Here is a 27,002-nt window from a genome sequence, read left to right on the forward strand (position 1 = left end):
ATAAACCCTCGTTGGCGCAATATTTCTATACTAACCTCCGCGGGGCACCTAGTATCCTCCCCGAAATGGCCTAGGAGCCGGTACATAACCTGGTGGCATCTGACAAGATCAAGCCATATGACCGGGCCTCCCACAGTGATAACAGATATTCTCCCCCAGCCGGCACTCACCAGGATGTCTCTATCCACATTTAGGACAAATGGTAGGAGGTAGACCACCCTAAAATCCACCCAGCTCTACCATCTGTCTCTGACCTCTGACAGATCTACCTCTTCTCCAAGGGCCTCGGTTGGGACCCACCTAAAAACTCAAGGGCGCAGTCCTCTTCTTCTAACTCTGTGTCTCAGTCTCCCTGGGTAGACTCTCCTATGCTATAATAGCTTTGTCAACCAACTCTACAAAATCTTGGACCCTTAGTACCGCCACCTGCCTATAAATATCTCGTCTCAAGTTTCTCTTAAACATTTTTGCCTTCTTAACTTCATCGGGGACGATATACGGGCAGAAATGCAAAAGCTTAATAAATCCTGCCGCGAACTACTGGACTGTCATCAACCCTTGAGACAGACTCAGAAACTCTTGTACTTGAGCCTCTTTGACTGAGGCAGGATAGTATCTATCAAAGAACACAACCCTGAATCGAGCCCAGGTCATCAGCACTGGTATAGCCCTCTGCTCCTCCAATAGCCTGGTAGCTATCCACCATCTCTCGGCCTCCCTCGTCAATCTATATGTAGCATATAAGACCCTCTGCTCATCAGTGCAGTGAAGTACTATCAGGATCTTCTCTACCTCTTGCACCTAATTCTTAGCAACTATAGGGTCAGCCTCTCCAGAAAAGGCTAGCGGATTCATCTTCATAAATTTCTCTATGGTACATCCTTGACCTGGAGATGGACCTCCCTGCTCTCTAGAGCTCCACGCTATCTCAGCCATAACTTGTTGAGCCACACTACGTAGCACAGCATCTGAATCTCCACCTTCTGTGCCAGAAGGACCCCTTCCATCATTCCCACTGGCGTGAGCACTGCAACCTCCTATGTCCATCCTACAATTATATAGAACACCATTTCAAAATCCTAGTTCTCAGACAGACCTAACTTATTCAACTAAAACTTGAAATCTTTTATTAACCATCCCTCTTGATCCTAATCTGAAAATCCAATCCTGCAACCCAAACACATGCCTCATTGCTAGTTTACTATGGCTTTCCTAAAATAGTCAATCCAGGAAAAACACAAAACCCACCATGAAATCCTGTATCCAGATCACAGAACAAAACTTCAAATTCTTTTTCTAATATTCTGATATTGTTTCCCGCTGCATTCTAGAGTCAACAGAATGTAATGTCCTAAAAAATTCTCACCATTTATATATATATATATATATATATATAACCATATCTACACTGCGGATATACAAGTCATACAACCATATATATACTAAAAAATATCAGAATTCAGTACATTCAGACCACAGCCATATACAATAACTCCTTCTAGTATCATTTACGCCAAAAATACAAAACACTGTTACAAACTTACCTTACAACCTGGGTAACCAAGTCAACTCTCTATCCGTGAGCCTTATCTGCTCGCCTAGCTAGCTCACTTGAAAAGTGGTAAAGTAATGAGGTGAGACAATGCTCAGTAAGTGGAAATATGCTATTACTAGTGTGTGGCGACCGAGTAGTAAAACTATAATAATAGTATTTAAAACTACATGATCTGGAAAATCTGTAAACACATTTATAGTAGCTTAAAATATTTGTATCATCTGAACTTTCTATCATTCATACTGCTATATCATACTATATATGACAAAAACCTGTAAAACTGTATATATATACATATACATAACTGTGCTCTTTCCCTAGGACTTTGTATGTCATGATTTGAACCCTCATGACAGGGTTATGCGGCCCGTAGGCGGGACTTAACTCTAGTCGGCCCTCCAGGTAAGTCATCATACTCTACACTACCTCAGCCCGACTGAACTGCATCCACTCCTAAGCTTGGAACTAGCTGCTACCTCGTCAAACTGGCCCCCTTAACCCAATGAATTAGGGAGCTGCATCCTCTTTTAGCACAGTTTGACGGTACCCACACACTATCTGAGATATGTGGTTCCACTTTATTCTGTATATAGCAATGGTACCGTGCTCTATGTCTGTCTATAATCTTTTCACAGGGATCAGATACTATATACGTATATATTATACTCTTTTTACTAATTTCATTATGTTTCCAAAATAACCATAACACAATTAATATAAACTGTAAATACTGTAATATCTGTAGCATCTTGATGCTATAACCATATAATCTGTCTGAACTTTCTATCTATGTAATCTGTCTGTATACTTTGAGTGTTATGGCATTTAGGAAAGCATAACATTCTGTAAATACTATGTATACTAATCTGAATAAATATCTGTGTACATATATGTATATATATATATATATATATATATATATCTGTGTGAAGCTATCTGAATAAAAATTGTATATGTACTTATATCTGTTTGTATAATATTGATGAATATCCGGCTATATCTGTATATTATGTATAACATCATATACTGGAAAAACTGTATAAAATTCTACATTAAATAATATCTACTCAGGCCACACATACTTTAGAATCTCATATTCTGTAAAAGCTACATAATAACTGGTATGCATGCACATATGTAAAATTCCTGTTAATATAATCAAATCTCTTAGCATAGTATATTTCCCTTACCTAGTTTCTGAAAAGCCCTCACTGAAATCTGGCCCTACACCTGCATGGTTTTCCACCCAACACCTTGAAAACGACATCCCCCAGAACATAAACATCAGTATTTTTTTGCATACAACATTTCTTATAACTACAAGGAAAACATATTTTGAATAAAACACCTTACCCTGAATTTAGGATGAACTGCAAACCACTTCCACCAATGATCAACTCCAGCAATTCTGCAAAGAACTTCACTAGGAGCGTCGTGGTGGCCTTATATTTTCGATTTGGCAAGAATCGGGGCCGAAATCGAAGAGAGAAGGAGGGAGAGGCGTTTAGAGAGAGAGAGAGAGAGAGAGAGAGAGAGAGAGGAAGATTCACGCCATTTTTTTTGGAAATTAACCCGGGTTTTTACTATTTATAGGCTCAGATTCGTCGATGAGACATGTCATATCGTCGACAAGTTCTTAAGTGATTTCGTCAACGAACCTTACTTCCTTGTCGATGAATTTCAGATTGCCCAAAACCCCTCTCGGTATCTTCTCGTCAACGAGACATGGTTTCGTAGATGAGGTCTCCATATGCGCTCGTCGACGAACTCCCTGTGTTTGTCGATGAGGCCCTGTGTGAATCTTCTGGGTTATTACATCCAAAGTGCAACATTGTCGACAAACGCTTCTACTGCCGCCTTTTGTTTCTATTTCCATTTCCCTCCCTCTTTACTATTTAAATACCATTATTCTTCGGGTCATTACATTCTTACTTTTGACTTCATATGGATTCTCAATATTCATATTCCTTTTCAAAACCTAATACTTTCTAAGTTAAGCCTTGTATGATTCATTCATTGATTAAGGCCAACAATATTATTTTCATTTGAGATTTTTTTTATTTTATATTAGTACCCATACTTTCTCGGGTCTCGATGGTTTAACAAGGGATGTTTCTTTTATTCTCCATACTTATTTAGTTTTCACACCCTTTCTTTTTAATGGACATTAAAACTTTATACGTCTCTTCTTTTTACATGGGTAGCATGTGGTGTGAGTGTAAGCATTTGAAGAAAAGCTAGCATAATTTTTAGAGGCTTTTGTAAAGTATCCTATGTAGAGATTATTTTTCTTTGTATTCTCAATCCCATTAAATCTTATGCCTTCTTTATTTAAGGACATTCTTTGTGAGCCAATTATTTTGTCAAAATTTTATTTTCCTTTTGTGAAATTATAAATGATTTTGGCTTGATCCTCAATTTCTTTCTTAAAATCATAGATTTCTGAATTTTATATGTTTTTACTTTTTTCTTGATTTTGGGACATTTTTGTGATTTTATTCTCTAATTCAGAGATATATTGATCTTTTTCATTTTCCATAGAGTATTGGGATCTCAAGTCTTCTACTTCCTTCATCAACTTTTCATTCTTGCTCTCTAATTTCTTGATTTTCAAGTCTTTTTTTCTTTTTTAGCAAGATTTTTAGATTCTAACTCTTTTATTATGGCTTCATTCTTATTTTCTATTTTCTTGATTTTTGAATCTTTTTCACTTCTAGCAATTTTAAGGGATTCTAACTCTTTCATAACTCCGTTATTCTTGTTTTTTAATGAAGTATATTGTTTAGTTACTTTGACTAGCATCTTATGCACTTTGAGTAAATCATTTTGTAACTCTTCATAAGATGACATGCTTTCATCATTAGATTCATTAGATGAACCACTACTATAACCATTAATGGATTTGGATGAAGAGCTTTGTTTTTCATCATCGTCTCATGCCATAAAGCAAGTATAAGCAACTTCTTGGTCACTTGATTAATTATCGGAACTACTTGTACTCATATTGTCCCTAATAATGGTTTTCATTGCCTTTTTCTTTTTCCTTTTAGAATCTTTCTTAAGTTTTGAAAAATCCGATTTTAGGTGTCCAACTTTCTTGCAAGTATAGCATGTAGGTAGTTCTTTCTTTGTTTCTTTCTTCTTAGTTTCTTCCTCATCTGAACTTGAGTTTTGGATTTTTATTTTGAATTTATTTTTCCTTCTTAGTATTCTTGCAAGTTTCTTGGATATGTAGGCTAATTCATCTTCATCACTAGAGTTTTCTTTTGATGTTTTAAAAGCAACAAATTCTTGGGCTTTAGATTTTCCACTTCTTTCATTCATTACCATTTCATATGCAACAAGAGAACCTATGAGTTCATCTAGGGAGGTGTTTTTAAGGTTTCTTCATTCTGTTATAACTATGACTTTTGGTTCCCATATAGGTGGCAGCCCTCTAAAAATTTTTATAATCATTTCATAGGTGGTATAAGTTTTTCCTAATGCATTTAGGGAGTTTATTATGTGGGTGAACCTAGTGTACATACTAGTGATGGATTCATCTGGATTCATTCTAAAAGTTTCATACTCGCTAGTGAGCATATCGATTTGATTGTCCCTTATATCAATAGTACCTTCATATGTTACTTTTAATTTATCCCACATTTATTTTGCTGATTTACGTGCCATGACCCTATTAAATTCATTAATATTAAGGGCACAATACAATGCATTCATAGCACTAGATTTTATTTGTAACATCTTATAGCCATGGTTGGTCCATTCCTTTTCTTCTTTGGGTACTTTTATACCATCTACAAGTTTAGTGGGGATAAGGTCACCATGCGTGACAACCCTCCATGTAACGACCTGCTTAATTTCCATATATATATATATATATATATATATTCCTTAATACAATAAAACCCATATAATAAATCCAGCAGATCATAATCCACCTGGACCTGTGGGTACTAGGGATACAGTAGAAACACAAACAAAAGTCTAAACTGCAGGAAACATACAATCATAATATCATAAATACAAAACCATCCATCACAATACCAGAGTTACTACATCCACTGTGTTTAAGTATATACATCCCAAAAGAAAGACCTAGGTACATTTCCCACAAAAATCCAATCGTCCCTACCAAAACTTACCCTTTAGAGAGGGCAGATCAACAATACTAAATTAACGGAGCTTTACCCGCTCTCCTATCAAGGGCTCCTGAAATGTTTATAAAATTTTGGGGTAAGACACCTCTCAGTAAAGGAAATAAACTAATACTAGTGTGCGACAACATGAGCATTTCTGTGGTATACATATAATCATAAACATAACCAGTAAAACTATATATATATATATATATCATTTCTGGGAAAATAAAAACATGTATAATCAAAACATGGCAGAACATAGTGGTTTCCATATCATAATTCATCTTATATAAATAATAATACAAAAACAACCCTGGTAGGTTAATTGGTTGTTGTCATGTATTACCCCCACATGACTGAGTTGTGTGGTCCGAAGGCGGGACCTGACAATGGTTGGCCGACCATTGCCAAGTCAAGAGTACAATCTGTAAGTTTGATGGGTCTGCTAGACTTGGTCTGTACACCAGGGGTGCTCACACTTCTTAAAACCACATCAACCATCCAATCTCACAACATTCCGTACAGCAGTGTTAACACAAATATCATAATGAATCATGAACACATTGCATTAGTATTGTGCAAGTGCTAGCCTAGACCAAGCCAACCAGGTTCTGATAACATACAGCATATACTGAAACAGTGATACATGGATATTTCATACTATTAATTACCAAATCAATATCATTATGTCATTTTGCCTATATACGTATATCATGAAAATCATCGGCCCGTATGCTGGTATTTCACATTTTACCATAGCTCGGCCCGTACGCTGGCAAATCATATCCATAGCTCGGCTTGTACGCTGGCAAATCATACACATAGCTCGGCCCGTATGCCGGCAAACATATCCATAGCTCGGCCCGTACGCCAAAAAATCATATATAAAAATCTCAGCCCATATGCCGGTTTTTTATTATAAACATCTATATCTTTATCATATTATCAAAAAACAATATTTCATTATAATTTCTACTCATGTCACACGAACTAGGTTTTGCGTATATTTAATATACCATTATTTTCAGTAGTATTTCCCAAATGTAAAACATATTAAAATATATATTTATTTTCTTGAAATCAAATGTTGTAATACCATAATACATTTTCATAAAATAACTAGCTTAGTTTATCCCCTTACCTGATTCCTAAAAAGCCCCTAAGAAAAAAACTCCTGCACTCGCAGGGTTCCCTGCTCAACACCCTGAAAACAACATTTCACAGAACTAAAGTTTAGTATTTCTACGCGTACTACGCTTTCTACAACTGCCAAAAAGCCAAATACTGAGTAGAAAGTCTTACCCTGGATTTGGGATGAATTCCGAACTCGACCCACCGATGATCCACTCAAGAAGATATGTAGAGAACTTCCCCAGGAGTCTCGTGTGGCTTCGAATCGTCGATTCGACAAAGAATGGACCCAGAAAACTAGAGAGAATGTTGGGGAACCGAAGGGAGAGAGGATTCTACACCGAAATTCTATCAAAAAATTGCGTTTAGAACTATTTATACTGCGGCCTTCGTCGACAAGCCACGTCACGAGCTCTGTTTCTAGTCGACGAAATTCAGGAATGAGAGGATTGTTCTTTAGTATTTTCTCGTCGACGAAACGTACACTCATCGATGAGCCCAATTGTAACTTTGTCAACGAGGCCTGCTGTCTCTTTCTTTATCCCTTCTAATTTTTATTTCCTCCCTCTCTAATATTATTTAAATAGTATAATTATTCAGGTCACTACATTCTCCCCTCCTTATAAAATTTTTTCCTCGAAATTTACTGTTCATGTAACTTATTATCCCTTAAAAGAAAAAAAAAAAAAAAGGTCTACTTATTTTATTACTTACCCTCACTTATGGTGGAGGAATACCGTGGTTATATTCCATGTTCTGGGAGATTACATATACAAAAGAAAATTCTCCCAAAACAAAAACACCATTTACTAATTAAATTATTACATGTACCTGCAAAAGAAACATTACCTAACTACTTACATTTTACCCGATTAGACTTCTTGTAATAAGTGTGGATACTTTTGCTTCATCTGCTCCTCGAAATTCCAAGAAGCCTTTTCAACTGTATGATTCCTCTGCAAAACTTTTACCTGAGGAATCTCCTTATTATGTAACTCCTGTACTTTCCTATCCAGAATATGTACTAGTACCTCCTCATACACTAGTGAATCACTGAGCTCTAATTCACCATAACTGATGATATGAGAAGGATTTGGAACATATTTCCTCAACATAGAAACGTGAAATACGTCGTGAATTCTGGATAACATAGGTGGCAAAGCTAGCCTATAGGCCACCTACCCCACTTTATCTAAAATCTCAAATGGACCGATAAACCTAGGGCTAAATTTACCCTTCTTCCCAAATCGCATAATCCTTTTCAACGGAGCTATTTTCAAAAATACATGATCGCCAACTTCAAATTCTAAATTCCTGCGGCGATTAGCAACATAACTCTTCTGTCAGCACTGAGCTACCCTGATTCTCTCTCTGATGAATTGAACTTTATCACTCACTTTTTGTACCAGCTCTGGCCCCACAACTCACCACTCACCAATCTCATCCCAAAACAAAGGAGAACGACATCTCCTACCATACAATGCTTCAAACGGTGTCATCCCAATGCTAGTTTAATAACTGTTATTATATGCAAATTCCACCAATGGCATGAATTGAGTTATCTAATATGCACGTTCGGAGCATATCCTCTAATCTCACCCATCTCATCCTTTGACTGAGGATGGAATGTCGTGCTAAATGATAACTAAGACCCTAGTGCTTCCTACAAACTCTTCCAAAAACGTGATGTAAAATGCGGGTCTCGATCTGACACAATCATTACTGGCACCCCATGAGAACGAACTATCTCCTGAATGTAAATCTCTTCCAAACGGTTGAGGGAGTAGTTGATCTTGATAGGTAAAAAATGGGCAGTCTTAGTCAAATGGTCAACAATCAACCAGATTACAATATGGTCGTGCAACACCATTGGCAGTCCTGACACAAAGTCCATAGATATATGATCCCACTTCCACTCTAGGATAAATAGCGGCTACAACTGTCCTGCCGGCCTCTAGTGCTCAGCTTTTACCTACTGGCACGTCAAACACTAGGCTACATACTCGATGATCTCTCTCTTCAAACATGACTCTTACAGATCCCTGTACATCTTCGCACTACCAAGATAAACTGTATACAAAGATCTATGAGCCTCCTCTAGAATGGTCCTCCAGATATCCACATCGACAGGAACACAAAATCTAGAAAAAAACTGCAAAGCTCTATCATCTGCAACATTGAATTCCTCCCCCTGACCACTCTGCACTCTGTCCATCACCTCTGCTAATTCTGGGTCTTCTTTCTAAGCAGCTTTAATTATTTCCTGTAGGATAGGTTGTACTACTAAACTGGAAATGTGAGCCTGAGAACCACTCTCAAATAATTCGATACCGAGTCTCTCTAGATCCATCACGATTGGATGCTGGACCTCCATTGTCTTCAACACAGATTCCCTCGATTTCCTGCTCAACGCATCAGCTACCACGTTTGCTTTCCCTTGGTGATAACTGATGGTACAATCTAAATCCTTAATTAGCTCCAACCACCTTCTCTGCCTCATATTCAATTCCTTCTACATGAAAAAGGTACTTCAAACTCTTGTGGTCGGAAAAGATCTCACATCGCTCGCCATACATGTAATGCCTCCAAATCTTCAATGTGTGTACTACTGCAGCCAATTCAAGACCGTGGGTAGGGTAGTTCTTTTCATATTCTTTCAATTGTCTGGATGCATATGCCACCACCCTACCATGCTGCATCAACACACAACCAAGTCCTTTCAAGGACACGTTACTGTAAATGACATAACCTTCACCCCCTGACGGGATGATCAACACTGTTGCTGTGACTAACCTCTGTTTCAATTCCTGAAAACTCTACTCACAGCTGTCGTCCCATTCAAATTTGGTATTCTTCCTCGTTAATCATGTCAAAGGTCCTGATAATGCTGAGAATCCCTCAACGAAACGATGGTAATACCCATCTAACCCCAAGAAACTCTTGATCTCCTGGACGTTCCTCGATCTAGCCTAATCCACTACCACCTCGATCTTACTAGGATCCGTGAAAATACCATCTCCAAATATAACATGTCCTAAGAACACGACCTTCTCAAGCAGAAGTCACATTTACTGAACTTGGCGTACAACTTCTTTTCCCGAAGCATCTGCAAAACCTACCTCAAGTGTGTCTCATACTCCTCATAGCTCCTCGAATAGACCAGTACATCATCAATAAAGACAACAACGAACTAGTTTAGGTATTGGTGAAAGAATCTATTCATTAAGTCCATAAATACCACAAGAGCATTTGTCAGACCAAATGGCATAACAAGGAACTCATAATGCCCGTACGTGGTCTTGAAGGTCGTCTTCGAGACTTCTTCTGCTTTCACCTTCACCTGATGGTAGCTTGATCTAAGATCAATCTTCGAATACACCCTTGTACCCTGGAGCTGGTCAAACAAATCATCTATGCGGGGTAGAGGATATTTGTTCTTGATTGTCACTTTATTAATCTCCCTGTAATCTATGCACATCCTCACAGACCCGTATTTCTTCTTCACAAATAGAACTGGAGCTCCCTAGGAAGATACACTGGTTCGTATGAATCTCTTATCAAGCAGATCTTGCAACTGATCCTTCAATTCTGCCAATTCTGTGGGCGCCATTCGGTAAGGTATTTTGGAAATCAGAGCTGTACCTGGAAGTAGATCGATAGGAAAATCTACCTCGTGATCAGGTGGCAAGCCTGGTAACTCATCTAGAAAAACATCTGTAAGCTCTTTTACTACAGGCATGCTAGCAAGTTTCAATTCATTCTCTGTCATCTCCTTCACAACTGCCACAAACCCCTGACAACCACTCAGCAATAGTCTCTTGGCTTGGATAGCTGAAACTAACTGAGGTAGGGATTGCACTTGCGACCCTATGAACTTGAATTCTGCTCGTCTCGGAGGTTTGAATATCACTTCTCATGAATGGCACTCTATGCTGGCAAAATTAGCTGCTAGCCAATCCATGTCAAAAATCACATCAAACCCATGCATATCCAGCACTATAAAATTGGCAGACAAATTTTCCCCTTGAATATCAACTAAACAACTCCGTAGCACCCTACTACACCTCACTACCGACCCAGTCGGTGTAGATACCAATAGTTCAGTATTCAACAACTGTGTTTTTGCCCCACATAGTCTAACGCACCCCGAAGACAAAAAAAAAGTGTGTGGCTCCTGAATCAAACAATGCAATAACTTTAAAAGAAAGCATACTAACCATACCTATCACCATGTCACCTGCCGTCTCAGCATCACCTAGTGTCAGAGCGAACACTCTGGATGGAGCCGTATTCCTTTGCTGGACCTCACGTGGCGCCAGATAACCTCCTCGGTATAGTCTGGGAGCTGGAGCTGCATCTGTTGGTGAAGGGCAGTCTCACACCATGTGCTATGGTCTACCGCAACGATATCAGACAACTCCACCTGCTCGATGCTCTCCCCAATGTCTCTTACCACAAGTCTGATAGACAGGAGGACCCTGCACCGCCTGAACCTCGTGACGACTAGTCTCCTGCCTCCGCTCTCTACCATGGTTTCCTCTCCTCCACTAATTCTATCTAAGACCCTGCTGGTAGCCCAACGATGTAGATCTCTTCCCCTGTCCCTACTCCTCTACATCCAAATGCTCACCAACCTCTGCCAAGGCTACTTTATCGACTAGCTCAGCAAAATCCTAAATTTGCGGCACTACCACCTGCTTGAATATACTCCGTATCAAGCCTCACTCAAACTGCCTTGTTTTCTTCACTTCATCAAGGACAATGTACGGGATGAAACGAGAAAACTCTATAAATCGCACCACATACTGTTGGATATAACTATCCCTGCTTCAGATTCAGGAACTCCTCCACTCTAGCCTCCCTAACAGTAGCTGGAAAATATCTATCAAAGAACAACTCTTTAAACCGATCCCAAGTCATGGCTATCGGCATAGTCTTCTACTGCTCCAAAAGCCTTACAGTAGTCCACCATCTCTCGACCTCTCGTGTCAGTTTATAGGCGGTGAAGAGAACCCTCTGTTCATCCATACACTGCAACACAGCCAGGTTCTTCTCGATAGTGCACCCATGGCCAACTGATGGACCACCCTGCTCCCTCCAGCTCCTAGCCATCTTAATTATAACCTTCTGAGCCACGTTACGTAATACTGCGTCAGAGTTAGTCCCAGCTGCACCTGATGGCCCTGCTCCATCACTGCCACTCGCATGGGCACTACTTCCTCCTAGATCCATCCTGAAAACAACAAAAGCAACTTAGAAATTTTATCCTTATAATTTACTTGTCTAACCTAACCTCTTATTCTCACATTCCCAACTTTTTTCTAACCCTAGTTCTACATTCTAGGAACACAACCCGACAATAGCTTACTATGATTTTCTAGAAATCGTCACCCCAGGAAAAAAACAGAAACTACCATGGAAGTCCTGCCTCTAGACTATAGAACAACCTTAAATCATTTCCTATACTCTGGTATCGTTTTTGCTGCATTCTAAAGTCTACAGAACCTAGCAACCTAGGCTCTGATACCAAACTGTAACGACCTACTTAATTTCCATATATATATATATATATATTTCCTTAGTACAATAAAACTCATATAATAAATCCTGCAAATCATAATCCACCTGGACCCGTGGGTACTAGGGATACAGTAGAAATACAAATGAAAGTCTAAGCAGCAGGAAACATACAATCATAATATCATAAATACAAAACCATCCATCACAATACAAGAGTTACTACATCCACTGTATTTAAGTATATACATCCCAAAAGAAAGACCTAGGGACATTTCCCACAAAAATCCAATCGTCCCTACCAAAACTTACCCTTCAGAGATGACAGATCAAAAATACTAAATCAGCGAAGCTTTACCCGCTCTCCTATCAGGCGCTCCTGAAATGTTTATAAAATTTTGGGGTGAGACACCTCTCAATAAAGGAAATAAACTAATACTAGTGTGCGACAACATGAGCATTTCTATGGTATACATATAATCATAAACATAAGAAGTAAAACTGTATATATATCATTTTTGGGAAAAAAAAAAAAAGCATGTATAATCAAAACATGGCAGAACATAATGGTTTTCATAGCATAATTCATCTGATATAAATAATAATACAAAAACAACCCACGAAGGTTAGCTGGCTGTTGTCATATATTACCCCCATATGACTGGGTTGTGTGGCCCGAAGGCGGGACCTGACAATGGTTGGCCAACCACTACCAAGTCAAGAGTACAGTCTGTAAGTCCGATAGGTCTACCAGACCTGGTCCGTACACCAGGGGTGCTCACACTTCTTAAAACCACATCGACCATCCAATCTCACATCACTCCGTACAGCGGCGTTAATACGAATATCATGATGAATCATGAACACATTGCATCGGTACTGTGCAAGTGCTAGCCTAAACCAAGCTAATCAGGTTCTGATAACATATAGCATATACTAAAAAAGTGATACATGGATATTTCATAGTATTAATTGTCAAATCAATATCATTATGTTGTTTTTCCTATATACGTATATCATGAAAACCATCGGCCCGTACGTCGATATTTCACATTTTACCATAGCTTGGCCCGTACGCCTGCAAATCATATCCATAGCTCGGCCTGTACGTCAGCAAATCATACACATAGTTTGGCTCATATGCCGGCAAACATATTCATAACTCGGCCCGTACGCTAGCAAATCATATATAAAAATCTCGGCCCATACGCCGATTTTTCATTATAAACATCCATATCTTTATCATATTCCCATAAAACAATATTTCATTATAATTTCTACTCATGCCACACGAATTAGGTTTTGCATATATTTAACATACCATTATTTTCAACAGTATTTTCCAAATATAAAACATATATAAATATATATTTATTTTCCTGAAATCAAATGTTGTAATACCATAATACATTTTCATAAATAACTAACTTAGTTTATCCCCTTACCTGATTCCTGAAAAGTCCCTAAGAAAAAAACTCCTGCACCCGCACCGTTCCCCGCTCAACACCCTGAAAACGACATTTCGCAAAACTAATATTCAGTATTTCTACGCGTACTACGCTTTCTACAACTGCCAAAAAGCTAAATACTAAGTAGAAAGCCTTACCCTGGATTTGGGATGAATTTCAAACTCGACCCACCAACGATCTACTCAAGCAGATATGCAGAGAAGTTCCCCAAGAGTCTTGTGGTGGCTTCGGATCATCGATTCGGTGAAGAATGGACCCAGAAAACTAGAGAAAAGGTTGGGGAACCGAAGAAAGAGAGAAGGGAGGATTCTGCGTTGAAATTTTATCAAAGAATCGCGTTTAGAACTATTTATATTGCAGCCTTCGTTGACGAGCTCTATTTCTCGTCTATGAAATTCAGGAATGAGAGGATTGCTCTTCGGTATTTTCTCGTTGACAAAACGTACACTCATCGACGAGCCCAATTGTAACTTCGTCAATGAGGCCTACAACCTCTTTATTTTTCCCTTCTAATTTCTATTTCATCCCTCTCTAATATTATTTAAATATTATAATTATTCGAGTCACTACACTCCATGCTTGCCAATCCATGGTTTGAAGGTAGATCCTCATGCATTATTTCCAAAATGTGTAATTTAAACCACAAAAGATAGGAGGCCTAATTGAGGATTGACCCTCTCCAAAGGGAGCTATGCCTATGTGAGCCATTAAGATCTTTATATAGCTACTAATTAAGATTTTCTATAACCCCTCTCTGATACCAATTGAAAACCAAGGTGTAGTCCCAAGAGGAAGGGTGAATTGGGTTTTAAAATTTTCTTCTAAATCTTTTTATGAATTTTTAACTTCTTTTAAAATCTTTCAAAGATTTCTTGACTTCTTGTCGATTTAGAAATCACACAAAATTCATTGTTCTTTTATTCAATTTACAACTACACAATCATTCAATCAACAAAACCAATTAACCACAATATATTTAATCAAGATGAAAGATTCAGCTTTCAGCTTTTGCAGCCCTGTGTATATGAAATTTAATTCAAGCCCTGTAGTAATGAAATTTGTTTCTTCAATGCAAAGCACAACTCAAATTCCCAACATCTTAGAATTTAAATAAACTCTTAGTTAATTTGTCTTTGGGTGTTAACTAATCAACATACTCCTTTTGATGTTTGTGCAAAGTATTAATCAACCAACTCACTCCCTTTCGATTTTCGCAATCCCAAAACCAAATTAAACTTAAGTTTACTTAATTTCCAAATTACGTAGTATATATGATTATGAAATTAAATCATCCACATAGTTTATATGTTTGTTGGGATTTAAAGAGAGTAAGGGAAAGAGAGAGACACTGGGTTTTTTACGAGGTTTGGATTATCCCCAGCCTACGTCCTCGCCTTAGGCAAACCACCTAAGGATTCACTAAACTAGTTCCTTTCCAGGCTGAACAACACCGTTACACACTTTTTCAAGAGGCAAGAGCACCACCTCTCCAAGTGATACCCCACACTCGGTCACTCCTTCAATAGGCTAGAACTGCACCTCTCCAAGCGATACCCCATGCTTGGGCAATGATCCAATAACCTAGAATTGTCAATAAAACAAGAAACAAGAGCTACGTAGAATAATGCTTTCACACAAAGCAGATTAGTACAATATCAAAACTATATACTTCAATGTATATCAATAAGAAATTGAAATTGAACCTCAAGGAAGTTTATCAGCACTTAATTCTTTCAATGACTGAAAGATTCAAATTTGAAGCACAAGATCAGTGATTGAAATTTAGTAAAACTTCAGTAGAATTCGTGCACAAAATGAGAGCAGTAGGTCCTTTGAATGTTGAGAGCAATTAAGAGAGATTGAATGCTGAATTTGATGCTTGGTGTTATAAAATCTTTGATCTTGAGGCTATTTATAGAATTGAACTAGTATATTACTTGATCCCCAAGTTTACTTGGAGTAGTGCCCAAGTTTTAAACAATTTTGAGCCCCAAGCAATATGATTTAAAAATATTTCCGTTATAAAAAAAATTAAATTTTCCCGTATGGTAGTAGCCTGTCACCTTTTGGTCAGGCGCCTGTCACTGAAATACACAGTTTAATTTCAAAGTCAGTAGGGTGATAATCGCCTAGTAGAACCCAATCAGGCTTCTCAATTTGCCTCGTCAAGCACCTGTCAGGGTCTAGGCAGTCACCTATCGACCTTCTGTCTATGCATTTTAAAAGCATTTAAATTGTCAGCCTACTGAGGATTTCAGTCAGGCTGCTGTCAAGTACAAAAAATGCTGATTTTAAGATATTTTTGTAAGAACTCTCTTTACTTCTCAATTCTTGGAATTTAAATTTGTTACTTAAAAAATATGTTCCAAGATTAAGCTTTAGGTCTTTAGGTCTCTTACACCTAATGAGCTTCAAAAACAATTTCATACTTGAGTATACTTGAAGTACTTACATAATATCTCCAATGAACTCTTTCATCTTTTCATTTCTTGAACTTCTTGAAGTTTTCATGTATGTCCTTACTTTGAGTCCATCTTTTTCTTTTTTCAAGCTTTCAATGTACTTTAGACTTTTAGTAAGTTGGCTTTAATTTGCATGCTCTCATAATCTTCAAGTTTTATTAAATCATCTTTGAATCCATGTCTTAAGCTTCATATGATCATCTTTCTTTGAAGTATAAGCTTTCAATGGATTCTTGTGAATACTTGACCTTACATTTTCATAGTTGGATCATGAAATGTCATCATTTAACCAAATATGTTAAGTTCTACTTGTTTGTTAGTATCAAAATAGGATATTAAGCCTTACAAGGCCAATAATATCATTATTATATTTTACTATTATATATTTATAATTGATGATAGTAAATATTTTATTTCATTTTATTTATTTTTAAAATTAAAATAATGACTTAATAAATCAATAATCATATATCGTAATATTTAATATTTAATATTGTTCTAATTTTTTTATGTTGTAACATTATTATATATAATTAAAAAATGTTAAGAATGATGTTTAATATTTACATTAAAATATACTATAATAGTTTAAATATTAATAATGATATCATAATATTAATATTATTTTTAAAATTTATGTAATATATACTATATTATATTAATATAAATTATCATATTTTTGTTTTAGTTTTTTGTGTCCATGGAGACCCACACTGAGTCTATAAAAAATAAAAATAAAAAAGGACAGATCGGTACACAAAGCTCTCGCGCATGCGGGGTTTGGGAAAGGGGCGGACCCACATTGGGTCCATGTAGTTATATAATTGTAGGTAGTCAGTCTTACAAATAAGTCATATGCTTTTCGACCCCTCTTAAAATTTTAATATAAAACTCAATCTTCAATTACATGATGTCTCCCAAAAGGCTTTGTGTGTATATACATAATGTTTAAATTTAAAAAATAACGGAACATTTTACATAGGATGTTTTTTTAAAACAGAGGAACCAATCAAAGTTCGAAACTTCTATGTTGGAAGTTGGGTGATAAGTTTGAATTTATGTCAATGTTTTAAAATAAAATAAAGGGAAAGAAAAGAAAAACTGTAAATTGAATTGGAACTCGAGAATATAACCAAAAACTTTTGTTTGCCTTCTACTTAATTCAAACAAAGTAGAAAAATAATAATAATAATAATAATAATAATAATAAAAGATACACCTCAGCAATATTGTTGAGCATAAAAAAATAAATAAAGAAAGAAAAAAGGGGAAAGACGCGGTTTCTGGATGGGATCGAAACATGTGGCATGATTTCCGCCACCTATCAGGAGACACGAAGGGAGACCTGTCACGAGAGATCTACCTGATTATTTGCCCAACCAAAAAAAAAAAAAACAAAACAAAACAAAAAGGAAAAAACCTTACACGGTCCGATAATGTTTTTGAAAATTTGACAAGCGAAGACGACCTCAGATCGACCCGTTCACACCTCCACAAGTCGCCATTTGCAGGGCTCAAAATTAACCTACCTCCCTGCACATATTAACCAGCAAACCTAGCTATGCCCTTACTTGCTTCCTATACATTAAAGTTTCCCATTCTAATTATTGGACTGGGGGCATAGTGTCCTTGTTTTGAAGGGCTGGGTCATTGTGTCCTAGCTTGTTTTGAAAGGCGGGGTGTCCCAGAGAGATATATATATATATGATGCAAAGGTTTCTTGAACAATGATTGGGCAATTATAATTTGACTAGAAAATTCTAATGCCCAGCTGCGTCCGGGCGCAAATCATGCATTCAAAATGGCTTGTCTAAGATTCACTTGTTGCTCCCACCCCCAACACTGCATGCATTCGATTTTCGAGCTGCGAAACAAGAGGGATACTGCTTAATTAAACCCCCTTTCCACTTCTTCTCCATGCATCCCTCTTCAACGTATATCCCCACCATTAATAATTCCAACTCCCAACTTAGATTAGATTCTCTCTCTCTCTCTCTCTCTCTCTCACACACACACACACACATACACACCCACAGCCCGACGTAATAGTGCGTCATCTCTTTTTCATATAATTAGCTTGATGCATCATCCCTGACATAAGAGTGTCTCATCTTATTCATCTTTCTTTGGAATATGTGTAAACTTATCATATCTTTAATATGAAAATTTTGAAACATATTAAACTCTCTACATGAGATTTGCAAATCTTATAGTGTTAGAAGTCTCTTATTCATCTTTTTTTCAAATTATTAATAATAAGCAAATTTCAAAGCTAAGTAGTCTTATGCAATATTGGTAAATCTTACGTATGTCTATGTGTCTCTCATGCATGTTCTTTTCTCTTTCCTTTTAAGTTTGAACTTGTGCTCTTTGATATGCAAATTCCAAAAAGTACTACTTGAAAGACTAACAAGTCTTATGTTAGAGTGTCTCATACTCATCTTCCTTCTTCTTTCCATTTAAGTTTGAACTCGTGACGTTTGATATGGTTTTTTATTTAAGACACATTCTCTTCTTTGAGATTGACAAATCTTATGTGACTTTCTCTTACAACCTAAGTTTGAATTTAAGACCTTTAATATGCGAATTTCAATAAACTTCCAATGTAAAATTAATTTGCAAATAATCTTGCTTAAAATAGTCTCTTACTCGGTTTACTTCTCCTTTTACACAGTCTTTAACTTGTGAACTTTAATATGAAAATTTAGGAGATACCATCTTGATGTAAGATTTGCAAATGTTATGTCAAGATGTCTCTTAACCATCTTCCTTTCTATCCCAACCTAGGTTTGAACTTGGAACTTTAGAGTTTCTTATATCAAGTGTCTTTTCAAGCATACTTTTATTTATTTATTTATTTATTGCACACTATCACTTTTGAAATTCAGACCATTCTATTGACATATATAGAATAGAAATTATAAAGAGAACCTTAGAAAATATATACGAACAAAATTTTGTGACAGATTGAAAAAAATATTGTTAGGATGTAGATTACATGTAAAGAATCTAGTTGAATGTCAATCAGTGCTTCAATGAATAAAAAGAAATGCGATTCGATTGGTCTAAGTAACACTAAGAATGGAGGAGAGGTTGACTTATAATTTAGACCTATATAATAAACAATGACTTGATAGAACTAGAACTAATTATCATATAGTAGTAGAATAAAGCATACTGATTTTGAAAATTATAATTCAAGAACAATTTCACTCTAGTAATTACTAAGAGAAAAAGGGGCTTTATTTTTTTAATTTATTTAAAAGAAGAGAAATGGTACCAGCTGGGAATATAATTAATCAATTAATTAAATAATTATATGTGTGTCGATATATATATTATTAAGCGTGGCTTCACCGCGTAACAGTTGAAGAAATGGTGCCCTGGGAATATGTATTGTGATTAAAAAACATGGCCACCCTACTTACCCCATATGTTTTTATTGCTTTTAGTTTACGTTTCATGTATGCAATGACTAGCTGACAACATTTTTGCCCACGAAAATCTTTATTCTATTGAAGTTTTCGCAGGGAATGGAGACATGGGGAGAGGAGATGGTATGGACAAATAAATAGTTCTCTGCTCCTCCTTGTTTCCGTAATCATGATAATCATGCGCGTGATTGCAAAACCCATGCCTCTCCTAGCCTATTTCAAACTTCATATTTTTCTCTTTTTCTTTATATATATATATATATATATATATATATATATATATATATTATTTTATTCTTTGGGGTATAGTCCCTTATTTTTCCTTTTTAGGGTATTTTGTTGAATGTTATTTGTGTACGTGGGTCATACGTATTATCATTATGACAAAGGGTTTACTACACAAATAACTATTGTAACAATATAATTATCTTGAAGGGCCAAGTTCTGGATCTTTCGAGTGCCTAGTTTGGTGAGCCCTCAGTGGTCAGCTTGTTCACAGAGCTTATCAGTTGAGGAATTTTTAAGCCATTGATGATGCAAGGTGAGTGGGCTAGGAAAGTAGCTCGAACATAGGCTACTTTGTATCTACCAAACACCTTATTAAACAAAAAGGAGAAAAATCAGGACCTTATCTTGACAGAAATTCAAGGATGTTATAAGGTCAACTCGTATAAAATATTGGGGGCTCCAAAAAGAGGTTTCTTGTCTGGTTGAAAAAATATTTCGTTCATAGAGTATTTTCTAAGAAAAGTCAAACGTACTGACTTAGGTATATCTTAGGTATCTGAGAGTCCTCCTACCTACAACACCTCAATACTCTTTGAATTTGCAAATTTCATCGTAGACTTAGACTTGTCGTCTCTTATCGACTGACTACAAATGAGTACTTTAATATAATAAAATAATAAATTGAGTATGCCTAGTCGGGATTATTTAAGTGGTAAGGAAGAACTTATGACTTTGGTGACCTCAAGGTCACGGGTTCGATTCTCCACTTGTGATTTGCGCACTAAATTATCAGGGGTGTGTCAATGGGTGAGTAACAACATTTCCACCTTCGTGGGTTTGGTGCCGTACCGGGGGGTCCAAAGGACTCATCAGTGGCTAAAATTCCCACGTTATCAAAGAAATAAAAATTAAAATAAATTGAGCATGCCTAATATTTTAAGGAGACAACTAAAACTTATTTAATTGTGGCTCAAACGAACCTATTTCAATTTATATATGTTTTTCCATACAAATTCTTTTTTCTTCCTTTTAATTTTGTTTTGTCTATGAATAAATAAATATAAATTGCAATAAAAATTGCACTTACATAATACATGCAATGTTTCACCAGATGTGGCTAGCTAGTGGCTCCCCTTTACCATGTCTATTCTCAACTTCAATAGTGGTACATTTCATCGTCACATATACATTAAATTTATTAATCTATATTTGCTTTATTGCAAATATACATTGGGATTAGGTTACCCAATCAGGCATATCTCATCTTTTATTCCATATTCTTGTCATTCTCCCAAAATTTGATATGAAAATAATTAAAATAAAATTAATATAGCTTCCATCCCTTTAAGGGATACTTAATTTATTAACCTAGTGCTAGCATTTGTATATAATTATAACATTTCTATATTTAAAATGAATGGAGTACTCAATCATTTGCCTTCAACATATTTATATTATAATAAAAATACATTTCCATAAAATCAAACTAATGCATTTTCTCCATTTGCTTCATGTGTGAATTAAGTTTCAAATAAGATCATTTAAATTATATATATTAATTTGGATCTTGATGTCAATTTTAAACCTTGTTCTTCATCATAAGTGTTGTAACAAAAAACTATCTATTGTAATCACAATCAAGCCTTGCACACCAATATTAAAGAAAATTATTCCAAGAGTCCCTCAAGCATTTCCCAAGCATTTCTTCAATGGTCAAGTTAGAAGACAAAATAAGAGTTAATTGAGAGAAATGTTTCTTACTTTCTTTGCATTAATTATCTTTGTAAATATGCATAGGTATGTTTATATGCACAAGTTAGGGCTAAAGCTAGAGATATTGTTAAGTTATTTGATGCTCATAGCTGTGATGACTTTGGAGTTTTCTATTCTTAGATTCTCCTATAATGCTATGTGACTTCTATAAAATTTAGTTGCATTCAAGTTGTGGTACCAGGCAAGAATAGTCTCTAGCAAATATATAAGGCTTATAAATATGAGACGAAGCTCTAACTTGCACTCTTATAGGCACTTTAGCCGGGTGCAATGTGGGTCTTCGCTAAGTTACACTAGTAGCCCTTGAGTAATATTGATAATACATATGGGATGCACCTATATCATATTTGATCATTCTCTCTTATTGATTTGGCATAAGTGGTTCAAATGGAAAATGGAGAAACTTTTTATGCCAGCTAGCTTGAAAATACCTACCTTAAATTGGCCCAAGAACTAGGATCATATGTCCTAGTCTTGTTGTTCTAGAGCTGCTTTGAAAAAGAGAAAGCCTTGTCCATATTCTAACTCGTGCTCGTATATGCCAAACCAACGACCATAGCAATCCAAACTACTAAAGTGGGTGATTGCACCTTGGATTGCCTTTTGCTAGGTAGCTAACTAAGTCTTGCACAAACCCATCAAAACCACATGTTTTTAAGAATATCAAGAAAGGTATGACCAAAAATTTTTTGTAAGTGATTGATGTGACACTAGTATCATAAGTTTTATTCATCATAAAAAACCAATTATAATAAGAAGTATTCTTTTGCAAGCGTTGTGACGTGCATCTAGAAAAAACTGCAAAATGTCACGCCATTTATGAAAATATTTTATAATTTTTTTATTTGCAATGAAAGATATTTTTGTATCATATTTTACGTCGTTATATGTTGATATTTTATAGACGAGAAAAGATGATTTCTTGAAAAGAAAGTTCATATGAATCTAAATATAAGCAGCAACATGTAGATTGTGTGATCTTCATATGCCCAAAAAGCAAAATGTTCAGCATCATGCATGTGGCGAATAAAAAGAAAAAGATTCATGCTACTCTCCTCCTCTCTTTGATAATCTTCATATACCCAAAATCAAAAATGTTCAGAATCATGAATCTGGCAAACATGGAGAAAAAGAGGCATGCAACTCTCCTCATCTCTCTAATGATCTTCATATACCCAAAAAGAAAAATGTTCCCCTCATCTCTCTAATGATCTCATATACCCAAAAAGAAAAATGTTCATTTGACAAATATGGAGAAAGAAGGAATGCAGCTCTCCTCCTCTGTTTGAATGCTGCAGAGCTTTCCCTATAAGTAAGATAGCTCAATAAAAAATACTATATAATGTATCCACTTTTTATCTTCCCCAAAATATAAATACCTTCTTCGTGTTGAAAATTAAACTACGTGGCTAGTTCATCGCGACATATCGTCAGCATCAAAATTTCAAGATACCAATGCACAGAATACGTAAAATGGCTATTTTAAAAAATAAAATTAAGAATATATATATAAAGAAAGAAAGACCAGGTGTCATTCTCCCAATCTAATGCCTGCATTCATTTTATGATAAAGACGTAGTCCAAGAAAAGGAAGGATTCCCCAAATTGTCATACAACATAAATATAGAAGGCAGATGAGTGCCTGCATGTTCTACTCCCCGCCCTCCGCCTACCCACACCAACATAACCAAACATTTTAGGATCCAGGATTAGGACCACCATATATGTACGCAGTACACCAGCCCTCCCATATATTCTCATAATAAATTAATATGTTATTAATCGAGCAATTAATTAAATTCAATGACGGGGTCCACAGAGGCAGAGGTTCATGGGATCATTTGGGTCGTAAAAAAATTCAATGGACTTTATGCAAAGGGTTGGAAAAAAAAAAAAAGGAAAATTCTTATTCGGACACGGGTGGCTTTAGTTGAATGCGATTATGTGAATTTGAAGCCACAACAATCTCTCTCACTCCCCAAACATTTTTTCTTTCTTTAAAATGCCACATTTTCTTGTGTGGGAATTTGTTTGGGTCAATAAAAAACAATGAAAACTCACACCTTTTGAAGATTCTGCAACTGGGTTTGACCACCTCCTCACTCAATTCCATTGCTTTAAATTCTTAGGAGGAGTTATCCAAAACTAAAATTTTAAAACATTAATGGTCGCACCTTAGTTTAAAAAATCACCTTACTTTTCGTCTTGAGATTTTATCATGTATGCAGAAATATATATATATATATATATATATATATAGTCACGTGGATCGTAAAACGGATACGTGCATACTCAGTACCTAATTCCAAAAAAATAATAATAATAAATAAAGAATTGTTTGGGGGAGGGGGAGGGGAGGGAGCGCGAGTCTCAAGATGCAAAAATGTAAAAGTTGGGTCGTCAAAGAAGCGCAGAAAGTCCATTTTTGTAACTTTGTGTGAGGGGTGACCCACCACAAAGCTCAATCTACGCGATGACTTGTACACAGAATTCCCTGAGAAGCCCCAAATCTGACCCCAAAAACACTTGCGTTTATCATTATCATTTATCATTATGTGTGTTAATATCATACATACAAAGGACACAGCTGAGACCGAGAGAGATGTGTATGACGCAAAGGCAAAACCCCAAAGAGTCTCCCTTCCTTACAAAATTTTTCTCCCACCCCCACCAATGACTGACCCCTTTGGTACCCTGCATTTTCAAAATTAACTTATTTTTTGAAAACTAAAACTATTGTTTCTTACCGGGAGGAAAGAAAACGCTCTCACTATCTCACATTTTATCCCCAACCCAAAAGGTGTCCTATTTTGAGGGGGGGGGGGGGGGGTAAAAAAAAAAAAAACAAAAAGAACTTTTTGGCTTTCTTCAATTCGATGAGAAACTTGGTTTGCGTCTCCCTTTTTTTTTTTTTTTTTTTTTTGGCCTTTTGGATCTTGTTTATGTTTTCAGAAACAGAAAAAAAGCACCTTTTTTTTTTTTTTTTTTTGTGGGGGTGGGGTTTTTTGGTTAGTACCAAAGGGTCCTCTCCTCAACAAACTAAAGAAGGGCTGGGAAAGGCTGGAAAACCTACTCCTCCAAGAACCGCTTCACAATCTTCACGCTTGGTTCCAGCACTTGCGTTTCCCAAATCTCATCTGATATTCGCCGGTCGGAATCTGACGCCATCACGGCGCGCAGAACCTCCGTTGCGTCTACCAGCCCGAGATTCCAGCCGCCCTCTCTCAGCCGTCGGATCTTCCCCACCTGCCTCTTCGCCAGCTGACACGTGTTGTCCTTGATGGCCCTCACCGCTTCATCGTACACCTCCCTCCTATTCCCCACATTCCCCTCGCGCTGCGTGTCACTGTCAATCATGCTTTTGCCCTTGACCGGCTTCGGGTTCAGGTACCTCCTAAAGTACTGAGCGAACTCCGGCACGCCGATTGCCTTCCTCAACGCAGCCCGAGTCCCGGTGTCGACTCCCTCCGAGTCGTAAAACTCGGCGAGCTCTTCGAACATCCCCGCGCGGAGCATGTCGTCGACTCGCTTCTCCAAGTACTCGTCTAGCACCGGAGGGGCGACGTACACCCAGAGGAAGCAGCAGTTGTAGCGCAGCTCGGCGGAGACCGAGCTCGACCCGTCGAACACGTTCGATTCCGGGTCGAACTCGCGGGCGAGCAGACCGTAGATGAAGGAGTTGGATCCCCCTGCTAAAATGGGCAATCTCTCTCGAGACCAGATATCGGAAATGGCGGAAGAGGCGACGGAGCGGTAATCGGAAGCAGTCAATTCGCCGTCGGCCGGGTCGAAATCGCCGAGGAGATGGTGGGGGACGCCGCGCCGCTGGTGTAATGCCAGCTTGTTGGTGGTGATGTCGAGGCCTTGGTAGAGTTGCATTTTGTCGGAGTTGATGATTTCGCCGGCGAACATGGTGGCGAGGTCGATGGACAGCCGGGTTTTGCCGCAGCCGGTCGGGCCAAAAATGCCGACCATTCTTTTGTCACTGCAGATGTCTTCCTTGTTTCTACGCTTGTTTTTGCTCTTCTTGAGCTCGTCGTCGTCCTCATCCAGCGGCCGGCACCGGCAGCGGACAGTAGCAGTGGAGTACATAGGGACCCAACGGGGTCCCCTGCCGGCGGGCTTTATCCCCGGAGGACGGAGACTCTGTAGCTGAGCTTTATTGCTGTAATAGTGGTGGCTACTGTTTGGGAAGCAGAGTGATCTCATAGGTGAGGAGGTAGAAAGTGGGTATAAATGTGCGATGGTTTTTTTTTTGCCCTTTTGTTCTTTTTGAGCTGAGCTAAGCAGAGATGAGCTTCACACGCATAGGGAAAATGGAAGAGAGAGAGAAAAGGGAAAGAGAGAGAAAGAGAGATTTGGGGGGAGGGGAGCGTGAGGAGCACCACCTGGGCAGAGCAACTTTTTTTGGCAGGAAATGGCCTTTTGCGCAGTCAGGCGAATGGCATTGGGACCTTCCAATCTCTGTTGAAGTTATTAGTATTTGTAGCGTTTTGGGTAACTCATCATTTATCGTCGCTAATAGTATGCCCCTTCTCTGCGCTCTCTTCAAGCTTCTGCTCTCTCACCTTCTGCACAGTTGAAATGCCAAACGGAACAAAGTGCCTGCGTATTCAGGAGGCGGATAACTCAAATACTCTGGCTAATTGGTGCGGATGGGAAAGACAAGGGTGTGTGGCATGGACAATTTACGCCCACTGCCCCTTAATATATATGGAATATTTATTCTTCAAAGGGGGTCCCCAGAAAACCCTTGTGCGCCTAAGTTAATGACTTACGGATTATAAGGTGGAAAATATTTGGGAGCCGAAGTTTGAGGGTGAATGCACATATCTCTTCGAATACTACTTTCTCTTATTTATAGGTTTCATATGTTCGATTTTCTCAATACACACTCTGTACACTGTAGCATGATAATAAATTTAATTAAATTATAGGTTCTAGCTTTCATAATGATTTTTAGGAGTGATTTGAGGGATTCTCTATAGATTTTTCTACATAATTAGAGTTCTCATGGTGGCTCAATCCGTACCAGCTTTTTCACTTCCATATCTAAACATAGATTTTTAATATGTGATCACTTTAATCAATATTTTAAGGCAACATGCTTTCTATTCAAATCGGTAAGTCAAAATTTTCTATGTCACTCACATAGATATTTTACATGACAATAAAATTCATATAGTCATTTATAAGCAATATCGATACCAAATGTATTTTAATTAATCTCTCCTATTTATTTTTATCTCATTAAGCCATCACTTATAATAAATGTCTCTTTGCAACGCTTGTTA

At 37.3% G+C, this 27,002-nt stretch overlaps 1 protein-coding gene across 1 annotated transcript; it reads right to left on the reverse strand.

Moving 5' to 3' along the window:
- Positions 1–24,777: 24,777 nt before the first annotated feature.
- Positions 24,778–25,917, reverse strand: LOC131153720 (adenylate isopentenyltransferase-like). The gene has a single exon (XM_058106167.1). The coding sequence runs from the start codon at positions 25,915–25,917 to the stop codon at positions 24,778–24,780; it is 1,140 nt and encodes a 379-aa protein (XP_057962150.1).
- Between the last annotated feature and the right edge of the window lie 1,085 nt (positions 25,918–27,002).

This window comes from Malania oleifera, chromosome 4 (assembly GCF_029873635.1).
Source record: "Malania oleifera isolate guangnan ecotype guangnan chromosome 4, ASM2987363v1, whole genome shotgun sequence".
NCBI lineage: Eukaryota > Viridiplantae > Streptophyta > Magnoliopsida > Santalales > Ximeniaceae > Malania > Malania oleifera.